Source organism: Pogoniulus pusillus, chromosome 42 (genome assembly GCF_015220805.1).
Source record: "Pogoniulus pusillus isolate bPogPus1 chromosome 42, bPogPus1.pri, whole genome shotgun sequence".
NCBI lineage: Eukaryota > Metazoa > Chordata > Aves > Piciformes > Lybiidae > Pogoniulus > Pogoniulus pusillus.
This window is the reverse complement of record NC_087305.1, coordinates 865,260-880,350: the sequence shown is the minus strand read 5'-3', so window position 1 is coordinate 880,350 and position 15,091 is coordinate 865,260. Positions and strand designations below refer to the sequence as shown.

The 15,091-nt window shown below is 52.1% G+C and overlaps 1 protein-coding gene across 5 annotated transcripts in view; it reads right to left on the bottom strand.

The window, feature by feature from the left end:
• NSD3 (nuclear receptor binding SET domain protein 3) overlaps window positions 1-15,091 on the bottom strand; it is a 53,495-nt gene that overhangs the window by 24,059 nt on the left and 14,345 nt on the right. For 4 of the 5 annotated variants that reach the window (XM_064175517.1, XM_064175521.1, XM_064175516.1 and 1 more), the window contains exons 3-8: window positions 11,302-11,370; window positions 9,757-9,916; window positions 9,202-9,356; window positions 7,510-8,013; window positions 5,983-6,109; window positions 678-778 (exon numbers count right to left, since the gene is read on the bottom strand). In XM_064175517.1, coding sequence (XP_064031587.1) covers window positions 678-778; window positions 5,983-6,109; window positions 7,510-8,013; window positions 9,202-9,356; window positions 9,757-9,916; window positions 11,302-11,370 — 1,116 coding nt within the window. The remainder of the gene's footprint in view (window positions 1-677; window positions 779-5,982; window positions 6,110-7,509; window positions 8,014-9,201; window positions 9,357-9,756; window positions 9,917-11,301; window positions 11,371-15,091) is intronic. The other variant, XM_064175518.1, reaches the window with a different exon arrangement.

The window sequence follows — 15,091 nt, the reverse complement described above, 5'->3', positions numbered from 1 at the left end:
GTTTGTTTTTAAAGCAACAACATTTGGCTGTCTGACATCCAGACTGCAGGAGTGCCCTGTACACGTTAGAGCTACTTAAGGAAGAAGAGCATATCCCAGAAGATCTCTTATTGCTGCTGCCAACACAAACATCTGCCTTAATTCAGCTTTTAAATTCAAATCCTTCTCCAAAGTCCATTTTCAAAAGTTGGTTGGATTAAATCAGTCTAGGAAAATAAAAAGAAAGAACCTCTCCCCCCCAAAAAAAAACCCTCAACACAAACCAGAAGCTGAGACAAGAGCAGAAGGAAGGAAACCTCAGTGGCAATTCCATCAAATAGAAACGACTGAAACCAAATCGTTTGGGGGATGGTTTTGTGCTGAGAACAGAAATGTCAAAGAGGAAGGGTGGTGGCAGGGTCGTTAGGAGTCTTGCATCAGGGAGCTGTCATGTTCCAAAGCCTGCCTGCCACTGTGAAGGTGGCAGGAGCAGAAGTCACAGCAATGGGAGTGACAGGGGGGGGTGGGATTTCATGAAGGGTAGTCCAAAACGAAACTCGATGGGGGAGGAAAGAAAACAAAACCAAACCAACAAACCAAACCAACAAAACATGGAGGAAAAATAAAAAGGCACCAATATAAAGCCACAACATTTATGAATACAATAGATTTTAACTCTCTACATGGAGGAAGCCAACCTGCTCCTTTTTGATCTTCTTCTTTGGCACAACTTCAGTGGATTTCTCAGACTCTGAGCGGGTTCGAATCGATCTTCTCTGTTGCTTCTTTTCTACTGAACCTGGAGAAGGGAAAACGTTCCCATTACATCCATAGATATAGAAAGGGTTGGGCTGGAAGGGGCCTTGAAGATCATCCAGTTCCAACTCCCTGCCATGGGCAAGGACATTTCCCACCAGACCTCAAGGCCCCAGTCATAGAATCATAGAATCAACCAGGTTGGAAGAGAGCTCCAAGCTCAGCCAGTCCAACCTAGCCCCCAGCCCTATCCAGTCAACCAGACCATGGCACCGAGTGCCTCATCCAGGCTTTGCTTGAACACCTCCAGGCACGGTGCCTCCACCACCTCCCTGGGCAGCCCATTCCAGTGCCAATCACTCTCTCTGCCAACAACTTCCTCCTCACATCCAGCCTAGACCTGCCCTGGCACAACTTGAGGCTGTGTCCCCTTGTTCTGTCCCTGGCTGCCTGGCAGAAGAGCCCAACCCCACCTGGCTACAATGTCCCTTCAGGTAGCTGTAGGCAGCAATGAGGTCCCCCCTGAGCCTCCTCTTCTGCAGGCTGCACACCCCCAGCTCCCTCAGCCTCTCCTCATAGGGTTTGTGTTCCAGGCCCCTCACCAGCTTTGTTGCCCTTCTCTGGACACCTTCCAGCACCTCAACATCTCTCTTGAATTGAGGAGCCCAGAACTGGACACAGCACTCAAGGGGTGGCCTGAGCAGTGCTGAGCACAGGGGCAGAAGAAGCTCCCTTGTCCTGCTGCCCACACTGCTCCTGAGCCAGCCCAGGATGCCATTGGCTCTGCTGCCCACCTGGGCACACTGCTGGCTCAGCTTCAGCCTATTATCTACCAGCACCCCCAGGTCCCTCTCTGCCTGCCTGCTCTCAGCCACTCTGGCCCCAGCCTGTAGCTGCTTGGAGTTGTTGTGGCTAAAGTGCAGAACCCTGCACTTGGCCTTGTTCAGTCTCATCCCCTTGGCCTCTGCCCACCCATGCAGCCTGGCCAGGTCCCTCTGCAGGGCTCTCCTACCTTCCAACAGCTCCACACTGCTCCTAGCTTGGTGCCATCTGCAAACTTACTGCTGCTGGACTCACTCCCCTCGTCCAGATCATTGTCCAGTCAACCTGACCTTATAGCATAGAATGGCTCAGGGTGGACAGAACCTCAGAGCTCATCTGCTCCAACCCCCTGCCGTGGGCAGGGATGGCTCTGAGACTCAACTGCTCAAGGCCTCATCCAGCCTGGCCCTAAACAACCCCAGAAAGGAAGCATCTACAACCTCCCTGGACAACCTATTCCAGAGCCTCACCACCCTCCTACTGAAGAATTTCTCCCTAAGATCCAGTCTGAAGGATTCTTTGTACAGCCAAGGCACAGCAAGATCTTCACCATGGCATAACAGACACAGTAATGACACCAAGACCCTTTCCTCTTCTGAATGTTTCACCTTTCAGTGCAGTTCCAAGCTGTTGGCCAACTGCTGCAGACAACACTTTCTGCCTCCACAGACAGAGATCAGACCAGTAACAGAGTGAAACAAAGAGCTGGAGCTTTGTGCAAACAGCCTTCAGAACACATCTCTGGAGCTCAACTTTCACACTGGTTATGTTTTTTTACTGTTTCCAGACACAACTTAAAGTGTGGTGTCCCTGCTCCACAGAGCAGCTGTCCTGCTGACACAAAACCGTCCAGCACAAACCACACTGCAAGCTGTGGAAGAGTCTCAGTTGGAAAAATTTAAACTGAAAACTTAAATTTGGGAAAAAAAAGGAGAGGACTTTGTGGTTGTGTCCCATGAGAGGGGACCCAAACACTGCCTGCATTTTGGAAATGGCTTTATCATAGAATTGTCAGGGCTGGAAGGGACCCCAAGGACCAGCCAGCTCCAACCCCCTGCCATGGGCAGGGACACCTCACACCAGAGCAGGCTGTGCACAGCCTCATCCAGCCTGGCCTGAAACACCTCCAGGGATGAGGCTTTCACCACCTCACTGGGCAACCTATGCCAGGGCTTCAGCACCCTCCTGCTGAACAACTTCTTCCTAACATCCAGTCTGAATCTCCCCAAATCCATTTTTGCTCCATCCCCCCCAGTCCTATCACTCCCTGACAGCCTAAAAAGTCTCTCCCCAGCCTTCCTGTAGCCCCCTTCAGATACTCAAAGGCCACAATAAGGTCTCCTCAGAGCCTTTTCCTCTCCAGACTCTACAGCCCCAACTCCTTCAGTCTGTCTTCATAGGAGAGCAGCTCCATCCCTCTGATGATCCTCATGGCCTTCTCTGGACACCTTCCAGCATGTCCAGATCTTTCCTGTCCCAGGGGCTCCAGAACTGGATGCAGTACTCCAGGTGGGGTCTCACCAGAGTGGAGTAAAGGGGCAGAATCACCTCCCTCGACCTGCTGGCCACACTTCTTTGACAGTGACCTTTGCAGTGCATACTCAAGTAAAGCTCAGCCACTCTGCAGGGTCTTACCAGGTGGAGTTTTACCTAAAAATCTAAGAGAATGAAAAAAGAGGCTCAGAATTCTCACCACCAGCCTCCACATCTGAAGAGCCCTGTGAGGGCAAAGCCTTTAGTTCCCAGGTGCATGAAACAAATCAGCAATCCCCTCTCCTGCTGCAAGACAAAGGAACAGCTGCTTGAAAACAATGGAGCAGCCACAGCAACTACAGCTGGAAAGCAGAACCACTGTGAACAGCAGCAGAGGAAACCCTGCTCACATCAGAGCATTTGGAGTGCTCAGCCAGTGGTGAGAAGTCCCCAGATACAGTCCATGAAACACTGCCCATAAAAAATAACCCTGAAAACACAGCAAGTGAAATGTGTTTGCAGAGCACAGTGCTCTGTGGTAGCACTGAGGTTTCTGACCTGCAATCTCATTTATCTGGTGTTTGAGGAGGGAGAATCACAGAACCAAGCAGGTTGGCAGAGATCTCCAAGCTCATCCAGCCCAACCTAGCACCCAGCCCTATCCAGTCAACCAGACCACGACACTGAGTGCCCCAGCCAGGCTTGGCTTCAACACCTCCAGGAATGCAGACTCCACCACCTCCCTGGGCAGCCCATTCCAGTGCCAATCACTCTCTCTGACAACAACTTCCTCCTCACATCCAGCCTGACCCTGCCCTGCCACAGCTTCAGCCTCTGTCCCCTTCTTCTGGCCCTGGCTGCCTGGCAGCAGAGCCCAACCCCACCTGGCCACAGCCTCCCTGCAGGCAGCTGCAGGCAGCAATCAGCTCTGCCCTGAGCCTCCTCTGCTGCAGGCTGCACCCCCCCAGCTCCCTCAGCCTCTCCTCACAGGGCTGTGCTCCAGGCCAAACAGACAGCAAGTGACACAAGTTGTTTCCTCAAGAGGAGGGCTTTTAGCATGTGCACTGCATGCAATCCTCCACCATCTGTTGCTTCCATACCGCAAGCATTTGTACATCCTACTGGATCCAAAAGGTCCTTTTCTGCAGCCAATGGATGTTTGAGGCTACAGCAAGGATCACATGTTAGGGGGTGGAAGAGACTTTACCATAGATTATTGAGTCCAATCCTCCTGCCAGAGCAGGGCCATAGAATTCAGTGCAGATCACACAGGAACACATCCAGACAGGGCTGGAAAGGCTCCACACAAGGAGACTCCAGAACCTCTCTGGGCAGCCTGTGCCAGGGCTCTGGGACCCTTCCAGCCAAGAAGTTCTTCCTCATGTTGAGGTGGAACTTGCACTGTAGTTGACACTCCATGGCCCTTGTCCTATCCCAGGGCACAACTGAGCAGAGCTATTTATAAACACTGATCAGATCCCCTCTCAGTCTTCTCTTCACCAGACCAAACAGCCTCAGGGCCCCCAGCCTCTCCTCACAGGGAGGTTCCAGTCCCTTCAGCATCTTCACAGCCCTCCCTTGGACTCTCTCCAGCAGATCCCTGTCCCTCATGAACTGGGGAGCCCAGAACCACATGCAACATTCTAGGTGAGGTTTCACCAGAGCAGAGTAGAGGGGGAGGAGAAGCTCCCTGGATCTGCTGGGCACACTCCTCTTGCTACCCCCCAGGACCCCATTGGCCTTCCTGGCCACAAGGGCACTTTGCTGTGCCATGCAGAACTTGCTGTCCAGCAGCACTCCCAGCTCCTTCTCCACAGGGCTACTTTCCAGATCACCTCTCAGTCTCTCCTGGTGCAACTCCTGATTCCTTCCCAGATGCAGGACTCTGCACTTATCCTTGCTGAACCTCACTGGGCTCCTGGCAAGGTTACATGGACACGATTAGGTTATAAGCACAGCAGCAAGCACCCAGCAGTCAAGGTGGATTTGACACTGCCTGCACGAACTGTGGCTGAGAAAACAGAAGTCACTGTAAAGGCTGAAGGAACTTGAAAAGCTCTTGGGTTAGGATGACTCAAAACTCTCCCTTCAGGAACCTCCACCCTTTCACCAAAGGGTTTCTGCCTCTGCCTGAGGACAGCAAAAGGACATCCTACAGACAACCCCTTGCTGCTGGGCAAAGCCCAATCCCTCTGGAAGAACTCAGGGAATTCCCACCAGCTGTTTCTCAAAACAGGATCATAAACCATTGGCTTTCTGCTCCAAGCCTGGAAAGCATTCATCCTGGGGACCTTTCTCTTCTACTGTACTACAAATTAAACCTCAGACAGCTCCAGGCTTTCCCTCCCCAGCTCCATTCTTCTTTTCAGTGGTTCTTCTCCCTCAGACAAGAACCTTTGAAGTGAAGCACTTCAGGACTGGGCCCTGACAATGCCTTCAGAAGGAAGCACCTCCTTCCTTCCTCCTCCTGCTGATGGAGTCAGCTGAAGCCATTTAATGGTCACCATCCCTTAGGAAGGTCATGCAGGATCTCAGACCAAGCCTAGGAAAGCACCCAGCTGGGAGCCACCCCTCCCTGAACTGCACCACTGCCAGACTCCTCTGACCCCAGCTGTATCTCACACATGGTGCAGGATCCCATTCCAGCACTCTGCTAACACACATCCAGTGTCTTCCAAACCGACTTGGCTATCTGCTCTCCACAAGGCATCCACCCTCCTGATTTGATGACTCAAGATACTCTTAAGCTGAGGGCCCAAACCAGCCAATCCCATCCCAAAGTCATCCTGCACTCTTCAGCCCTGGGCTCATCATGTGCAGCATCAGCCACGCTCGGTACAAGCACTGTGCAGGCACAGAGATGTTAATGATGCTGAGCTGTAACCAATGAGACAATGCTGACTTGGAGACCTGCATCTCGAGTTCAGACAAGCATTCTGCAGTTTCTCCTACCTGTCGACCCTGAAGTTGTTTCAGGAGAGGACACATTTTGCACTGCTGCTTTTTCACTTCTCTGGGTTGATGAAGAGTTAAGTTTCTCTTGTCCTTTGATGCTTATTTCTGGTTTGTTACCAACTCCCTTGGAAAGAAAAACAAACAAACAAACAAAAAGAGATTGTCTTAACCTAATTTTTCTTAACAGGCAATTTGATCCACTCCCTCCTAAATCTCAAGAGCAGAAACACTCCGTACCGAACACGACCACGCTGAAAGCTGCTACCAAGCTGCTTCCCTGCAGACCTTTCCAGCCCTCTCCATCTTCCCTCCCTCAAGGTAAAATAAAACCACCAAAACCACATTGCAAGGACTTTTCTAAACATTACCTTCTCTATAATGCTTAGGATGAAATAAATACCCTCCGGGTAGAGAGGCAGAAGAAGGAGGCAGAGAAATAGTCCTAAACCTTTTCCTTACACTGACTGGGAGAAGCTGCAGTGCACCTGAAGGAAGCTGGGAGGCAGAACTCGATTTAAAAGTCTGTTACACAAAAGGTAGTTCATTTTTCAGCACATCATTGACATGTTTGGCATCATCTCATGTTTCCTACAGATCTCAGGGGGTGAAGGTTTCCAGAGAATTTCTGGATTCACAGAATGCATCAGGTCAGAAGGGAACCTCCAAAGCTCATCTTGTCCAACCCTCCTGCGGTCAGCAGGGACACCTCCAACTGCAGCAGGTTGCTCAAGGTCCCATCAAGTTTGACCTTGAGTGACTCCAGGGATGAGGCCTCAGCCACATCTCTGGGCAACCTGTCTCAACCAGGAAGCTGGAATTCAGCAGCTTCAGTATTCTGAACATGAGCATCTGTAGGAAGCTCCTTGGCCACCAGTCACAGCTGGAGAGCTTTGGGTGCCTGTTGAATGATTCTGATGGCACAGCTGTTAGATGCCATCTCTCCAATTAGAGCTTCCAAGATGGAGCCTGGTCCCTTTCTGGATGGGATGCTGTGGTGTGGGGAGCCCCACAGCAAGGCTGGGCCCATCAGAGACACGTCCCATAAGGAAAAGTGGCACAGCTCTTTTGGCAGTGGTCAGCCCCAGTCAGATGCTGGTTTTCAGCTGGGCACATTGCTCAGAGCCAGAAGCAGCCCTTGGGTCTTGCTCCCAGTGGCCACGGAGGTGTTGGTTGGACCTGATGATTTAGGTTGGAAGGGACCTCAAAGATCATCTAGTTCCAGCTAGGTAGGGACACAGGCAGGGACATCACCCACTAGAACAGGTCGCTCAAGGCCTCATCCATCTAAGAGATCTTTTCCAACCTTAATGATTCTCTGGCTTCATGGCAGCCCTGTGCACAGAAAACCCTTCCCTCCTCCCAGCCAGCACAGGGAAGAGTTGAGACCTGAAGCAAAGACAACCTCCATCCTGGAGCTGCTGCTCTCCATCTGTCCAACTACCCCACTGAAAGGCTTCTGCCAGCCCTGGCTTGGAGACCTGAGACAAGTGAGGAAGGAAAGGAGCCACCACACAGGGCACCTACCTTAGTGGAATACACAAACTGGTCGATGAGCTTCCCGTCCCCGGCAGCGTTCTGAAGGGCAAAAACCTGCTCAATTTTAACCACCGGAGACATGTTACACTTCTGAAGGTCCAGGTTGTGCATGGTGATGGAGGCCGGTAAGGATTTTCGAGCTGCAGCTGTTTTCCAGGCGATTTTGACAGGAGGTGGCTCCTCCTCTTCCACGCTGGAGTGGCGCCGCTGGCTCTGCCTGCGCCCCTCGGCGCTGGACGGCGACGCTGCTCCGGCGCTGGCGTGCTCGGGCTGGCCGCTGGGGGCCGGCTTGGGCCTGCGGTTCTTCTTGCTCTCCGACTTAGAGGCAGCAGTCTTTTTGGCTTTCGACAAAGCCTCCTCTGGCTCTTTGTCTACGTAAATGAAGGTGTATTGCTCTATCCTTTCTTCCCGAGTCATTTTCAAGGCTTTCTCAGCGTGGGCAATGCCAATGTCCCACTGAGCTCTCTCCCTCTGCGGCCGGGGCTTGCGGATCTTAAGGAACAGAGACAAGCAGGCAATGACACTGCAGACTTGGGCAGGTGTAGAGCTCCAAATGCAATCCTGAGCTCCTTGAAACCTCCCCAGGCAGCAGAGTTGAGTTTGCTGGCCCTTTGCAGGGTGTTTTTGTAAAGTGGACCAGCAGGACCCCCTGCTCAGGGCACCAGCAGGACCCCCTGCTTCAGGGCACCAGCAGGACCCCCTGCTTCAGGGCACCAGCAGGACCCCCTGCTTCAGGGCACCAGCAGGACCCCCTGCTTCAGGGCACCAGCAGGACCCCCTGCTTCAGGGCACCAGCAGATGCTCGACCTGGACTGCAGCACCATTAAAAAGGGTCTGCCCCGAGTCACAGCTCCACTGGAGGCAACACCAGGAGGCAGTACCCAAGCCCCTAATTCTGAGGCAAAGAATTAATCCTAATTTATCCACCTGCAAAATCCTCCTCGTTTTTCTTTAAACACTCCTTCCAAAGAATCCCAACATGGTTTGGGTTGGAAGGGACCTTCAGTATCGTTCAGTTCCAACCCCCTGCCAGAGGCAGGGACACCTCTCACCAGCACAGGTTGCTCAAGGCCTCACCCCACCTGGCCCCAAACACCTCCAAGGAGGGAGCAGCCACAACCTCCCTGGGCAACCTGTTCCAGTGTCTCAATGCAAAGAATTCCTTCCTTGTATCCAGTCTACATCTCCTCTCTTCCAGCCCAAAGCCATTGCCCTCATCCTGTCACTACAAGCCCTTGTAGGAAGTCCACATTCCTTCCACATCAGTCAATATTTATGCTACTCAAGATATTGAAGGAGGTCATCAGCAGCAGCTCCTGTAGCTAACACTTCCCCTCCAGGAGCAAGGGAGAACACACCCACTGGTCTCAGGGGCTGAAGAGTGCCCCTTAGCGACTGTGCTTGCCAGAGAGCAGGTTAATGATGAACACACAGGCGCTGCTTTGATTTCGTGTTCTGCTACAGGTGTAAAATCATCTCCCATGCCCAGGATGACTGCCAGCAGGAGCTGACACAGCAGGTTCAGCTATCAGCCTTCACATCAAAGTCATGAGCATGGAATCACTGCTGCTTGTGAGAAGCACTGCTGCCAGGGCAGCGCAGGCACCTCCCAGGGCAAAGCACTGCCGAGCCCACATGGGCACTGCAGCCAGCCCTCTGCCCCACTCGTGCTGCTCATACCTTCTGCTTCTCAGAGTGGTTGCTGGCTTGCTTGGCAGCCTCTGCCAGCAGCTGCTCGTACTGCTTGTGCCCCCGGTACTCGCGCACTCGCTTCTCGTGCACCCAGGCCCTCTCCGGCTGGTTGCTGAAGAACTGAACGTGGTATTCACGGGCACCTGGAGAGGACAGACCCCAGTCAGCAGCTTCATCAGCACCACTTGGCCCCTTGAGCTTATGCCTTCCTCCTCCACATCACTCAAGCCCTGCAGCTGGAAGTGCTGAGCTAGTCTAGAGCCTAGATCCAGCCCGGCTTAAGGTGAGAGGCAAACTGACCCACCTAGCAGTGCCCTCTGGGGCCAGCTGCAGAGCACTGCACAGCTCTGCACAAAGCCTGTGCTCAAAGCCTGGGCTCATCTGCGGCCCTCATTCAGCAGGGACTGGTTGTGCACATTTCAGAAGAGCCCTGCCCAGCACACAGGCAATCAGAACTCATCCCACCCAGAGGGGCAAAGAGAAAATACTGGAACTAGAGCTACAGACACCTGACATGCTCTGGCAAAGCTCCTCCTCTCTTACCTCTTGTGTTAATTTTGGTATGAACATCAAGCTGTGGGTCACATGAAACCATGCAAGGCCACCATGGGTACGTTCCCACCTTGGACCAAACCAGATCGCCAACCTGAAACTTGATGTCATGGGTGACTTGTGTTGGGAGAGAAGGCAACACCTGTTGGACCTACAAAGAAAGAGCAGCTTAGAGCCCCAGGAGAACACTTAGGGCACTCCCAGAAGCACACAATACCCACAGGGACATCTTTTCCCCCAGCTACCCCTCAGGTGTGACAATCTAACACAAGAGAAAGATCCCTCAGAAATACAGCAGGAAGGAATTACCTACAGCCAGGGCTGGCACAGGACACCCAGTGACAAAGCAGGACACACAACAGCCACCTCCCTGCACCCCAGACTACAGCCAGAGCTGGCACAGGACACCCAGTGACAAAGCAGGACACACAACAGCAACCCCCCTGCACCCCAAACTGCAGCCAGGGCTGGCACAGGACACCCAGTGACAAAGCAGGACACACAACAGCCACCTCCCTGCACCCCAAACTACAGCCAGGGCTGGCACAGGACACCCAGTGACAAAGCAGGACACACAACAGCCACCTCCCTGCACCCCAGACTACAGCCAGGGCAGGCACAGGACACCCAGTGACAAAGCAGGACACACAACAGCCACCTCCCTGCACCCCAAACTACAGCCAGGGCTGGCACAGAACACCCAGTGACAAAGCAGGACACACAACAGCAACCTCCTCTGCACCCCAAACTACAGACAGGGCTGGTACAGGACACCCAGTGACAAAGCAGGACACACAACAGCAACCCCCCTGCACCCCAAACTGCAGCCAGGGCTGGCACAGGACACCCAGTGACAAAGCAGGACACACAACAGCAGCCTCCCTGCACCCTAAACTGCAGCCAGAGCTGGCACAGGACACCCAGTGACAAAGCAGGACACACAACAGCAACCACCTCTGCACCCCAAACTACAGCCAGAGCTGGCACAGGACACCCAGTGACAAATCAGGACACACAACAGCAATCTCTCTGCACCCCAAACTACAGCCAGAGCTGGCACAGGACACCCAGTGACAAAGCAGGACACACAACAGCAGCCTCCCTGCACCCCAAACTACAGCCAGGGCTGGCACAGGACACCCAGTGACAAAGCAGGACACACAACAGCCAGTCCCCTGCACCCCAGACTACAGCCAGAGCTGGCACAGGACACCCAGTGACAAAGCAGGACACACAACAGCAACCCCCCTGCACCCCAAACTGCAGCCAGGGCTGGCACAGGACACCCAGTGACAAAGCAGGACACACAAAAGCAATCTCTCTGCACCCCAAACAAGTTTCTGCTTCATCAGTTAAGGTGTTTGCTTCGGGGATCAAATAGAGCAATAAACACAATACAAGGAGAGATGTTTGGATGCAGTAATGATTAATGGAGAGCTTCAAAGAGACAGCAACAGATTTATCCCACAAATTAAAGGTTCCATGTAGTAATTAGTCCCAGAAGTTGAGAGAGTGTTAATTAGTGGCTGTACTAACCGGGGTGTCCTCCACCACTGCTTCTTCTCTTGGTCTCTCTGCTACCATGCTAAGCCTCTCATTTGGTCTCTAGAAAATGAGTGAGAATGCAGAGAGAGAAAAATAAAACAGGAAAACAAAGACAAACAAGGTAAGGAGACAGCAAATTAATGGTTTGAAAGAGAGACAACGAAACCAGGCAGGAGAAAAAACCAAGTCAGAGATAGAAAGGCAGCCACAAAGCCAGGAAATGTGAGTATGGTGACTCCTCATGGCCAGTCCAAAGCACAGCAGCATCACAGTCCCAAACTTTTCCCTCTGCACCTTTTTAATCACCATCACACCAAGAGAGGTATCCTCCTGGGACAGGAGAATGTACACAGAGGGAGAGAAAACCCAAACCCCTGTCCTCCTAAATGAACATACAACAAGAGAGAATGGTCTCAAGCTGCCACTGGGTAGGTTTAGACTGGAAATGCCCAGCAAGAGTGGTCAGGCACTGGAATGAGCTGCCCAGGGAGGTGGTGGAGTCACCAACCCTGGATGTGTTTAAAAGTCGTCTGGATGTGGTGCTTGGGGATATGGTTTAGAGTGAGCCTTGTAGAGTAGGATTATAGATTGGTCTTGGTGATCCTGAGGGTATTTTCCAACCTGAATGCTTTTGGGGTAACTCCAGAGAGCCAGGGGAGGAGGCAGGGAAGGTATCTGCAGTATCCTGGTGAGTCTGGCTGCAAAAACTGAGAGACCAGAAGCATGGGAAACACACAAGGTGAAAATGGTACCGGTGATGTTGCACTGCATGGACTTGACAAATAAAAGGTATGTGGAGGGTCAGAAGTCAACAGCTGAAAGCCTTTGGGGCATTTCTCAGCCAGGCTGAGGAGGCACATGGCTTGTTCTGGCACAGTAGGGTAGGAGGTGGTTTTGGCTGAGGGGAGATCACCACTGAGCAGAAGCCAACACAAGCGGTGGTGTGGCCAGGACGGGCAGCTTGAAGGCTCAGAGGCTGAGAAGATAGGAGTGGGCCAGGAGGCATCTGACAGGACAGAAAGCAGGCATTTGCTTTACTGGAGTAGAGGAGAAGTAAGCAAAGGATTCAAAGAGCATAAAGAGGTGTCACAAGTGCAGTGAGAAACCAGGAATGCTGCAGATCCAGGCAGTAGCCAGGGCACTGCAAATGAAGACAGCAGGACCTGTCTCAGCTCAGGCAAACACACGTGGAGACCTCACTGAGAACAACCAAGGTCAGTGCTGGCACAAGCCAAGGTCCCATTTGGAGCTGGCTGTAGAAAACTATCATCTCAGAGCAATTATACCAGTGTTTGCTGGGCAGAATTCACTCCTCCCTAGGACTCCAGCAGACCTTTTGCTACAGAGAGTTAGTGGGAAGCTCACCTCTGCACGAGAGCCAAGCTGGGTGCACAGCTTGCAGCATCCAGCTCCTCAGAGAGCCCAGCTCAGCAGCAGAGGCACTCAGAAACACAAGCATTCCAAACTCAATCTTCAACAAGGTTTTCATAACATTTTCAGTTCCAACCAGCCCTGAGTTGGTGAGCTTCCAGAGATGCCAGTGGCAGGACACAGCTGCACATCACCTTGTTTTCATGTAGCCATGCTGAGCTTAACAGTATAAACCAGCTCAAGTTGTACCAGAAACTGTCTGCTCCTGCTCAGATGATTCCAAGTGGCAAATCTCACAGCATTAATACTGAAGATGATGACAGCGTAGATGATGAAGATACACAAGATGGAATTGTGCAGTGGGAAACCAGCTGGTGGGAGGGTGAAACTGAGTCTGTGCTGGATAACTCATAATGAAACCCACCAGCACAAACTCCTGCTCCCAGCAGAGTGGCCTGGCTGAAACAGGGGTGAAGAACACCAAAGATTTTACTGCAACAACATCTTCTGGAAGAGAAATGGAAACAACAGGGAGGACAGAAGCAAGACCAAGATTTCTGGTGAGTCCTGGATGATGGACATGACTAGGACTTGGAATCTGAGAGGCAAGGTTTCAGTTCAGAGTGGGACAGACAGAGAGGGAAAGACAATTTACATCCTCATGACAACCAGAGGCACAGCCAGAGCTTCAAGAGCAGAACTGGAGTCCCTGCTCGGAGGGAGGACAAAATGGTAAGGCAACATTGATGGTGCTGGAGGCCTTGAGATAAAACCAGACCACCTGGGTAACGACTTCAGCTGAATCCTGAAGGAACTAAAGTCACTCAGGTTTGATGTAAGTGATGCTTTGAGGTCAAATGTACAATTCCAGCACACAAAGGACAGGTGTGTGAAGAACACAGGAGCAGCATGGGGAGCAGCAGAGCTGGCCACGAGAACAGACCTCTCCTTCCTCTCCATGCAGGTATAACACAAGCACAGAGCTGGCCATGAGAACAGACCTCTCCTCCCTCTCCATGCAGGTATAACACAAGCACAGAGCTGGCCATGAGAACAGACCTCTCCTCCCTCTCCATGCAGGTACAGCACAAGCACAGAGCTGGCCATGAGAACAGACCTCTCCTTCCTCTCCATACAGGTATAACACAAGCACAGAGCTGGCCATGAGAACAGACCTCTCCTCCCTCTCCATGCAGGTACAGCACAAGCACAGAGCTGGCCATGAGAACAGACCTCTCCTCCCTCTCCATGCAGGTGTAACACAAGCACAGAGCTGGCCATGAGAACAGACCTCTCCTCCCTCTCCATGCAGGTGTAACACAAGCACAGGGCTGGCCATGAGAACAGACCTCTCCTCCCTCTCCATGCAGGTATAACACAAGCACAGAGGTGACATCTCCCCATCACAACTGTCTTCACATGACAGTTCCTGCAGCTACTTGAAAGTGCCTTCAAACAGCACTTCTGAGATGAAGAAAATGCTGTACAAGCACAGCCAGGGACCACTGGGACTGCAGCTGGAGAGCCCAGGTCGAGTTGGGATTACAATGCTCATAAAGATCTTGCTGAGCTTTGTTAGAGTCAGCTACAGTAATTAAATCTAGAAGCTCAAAACGTTGATACGTCACCAACCTGCCCTCTAGAAGAGGTCTGCTTACGAGGAGGGAGATCCAACAGTTGTCAACAACCCTGGTGAGGGAGGTGTGTATGAAGCCAGCATGTTTCCTACCAAAACCACCACCACCACTAAGAACACTACACCAAGCACAGGAACCTGCTTCACTAGAGCAGAGTCTGATCCTACAGGACAGGATCTTCTCCCAGACCTCCCAAAACCCAGGGCATTCACAGGAACTTACTAAACCTTGCCTATGTCCTGTAACAGTCTGAGCTGGGCCTGATATGGCAACTTCCCCATCGCTGCCACTCACCACTCCCTCCCTCCTGAGACTGACACAGAAATCAATAGCACAGGAAGAACCAAGAGAAAAGGAGACAGAGGTAATGAAGTGGCCTAAAAAACTGAAAGAAAAAGAATGGTTGAGAGTAGTGAAACCAACACTTTGTGTCTCTACTTGCTGGAATCAGAGTTAAAATTCCCCTTACACCTACAGCCCTGTGTGTGGACAACCACAGCACAAACCCCAACAGGAACTGGAGCAGACATCAGTGCTCAACTTCCCAAGGTTTGCTGAGTCAGCTGAGACTTCCAATTTGCTCACTGGGTTAGAACACCACTTTCTGCTGGCTTCTACAACCCCCCCCAGAGTTCCTGGGGTTTGGTACATTGTCACCACATTTAGAGTATCTTTCAAAGGCTCAGTAAATTTGGAGTGCTGAACGCTCCCAGGAACCTCATTTCCCACCTGGCACCAGGTGGAGAGGCAGAACCATGGAAGAACAGAACTGA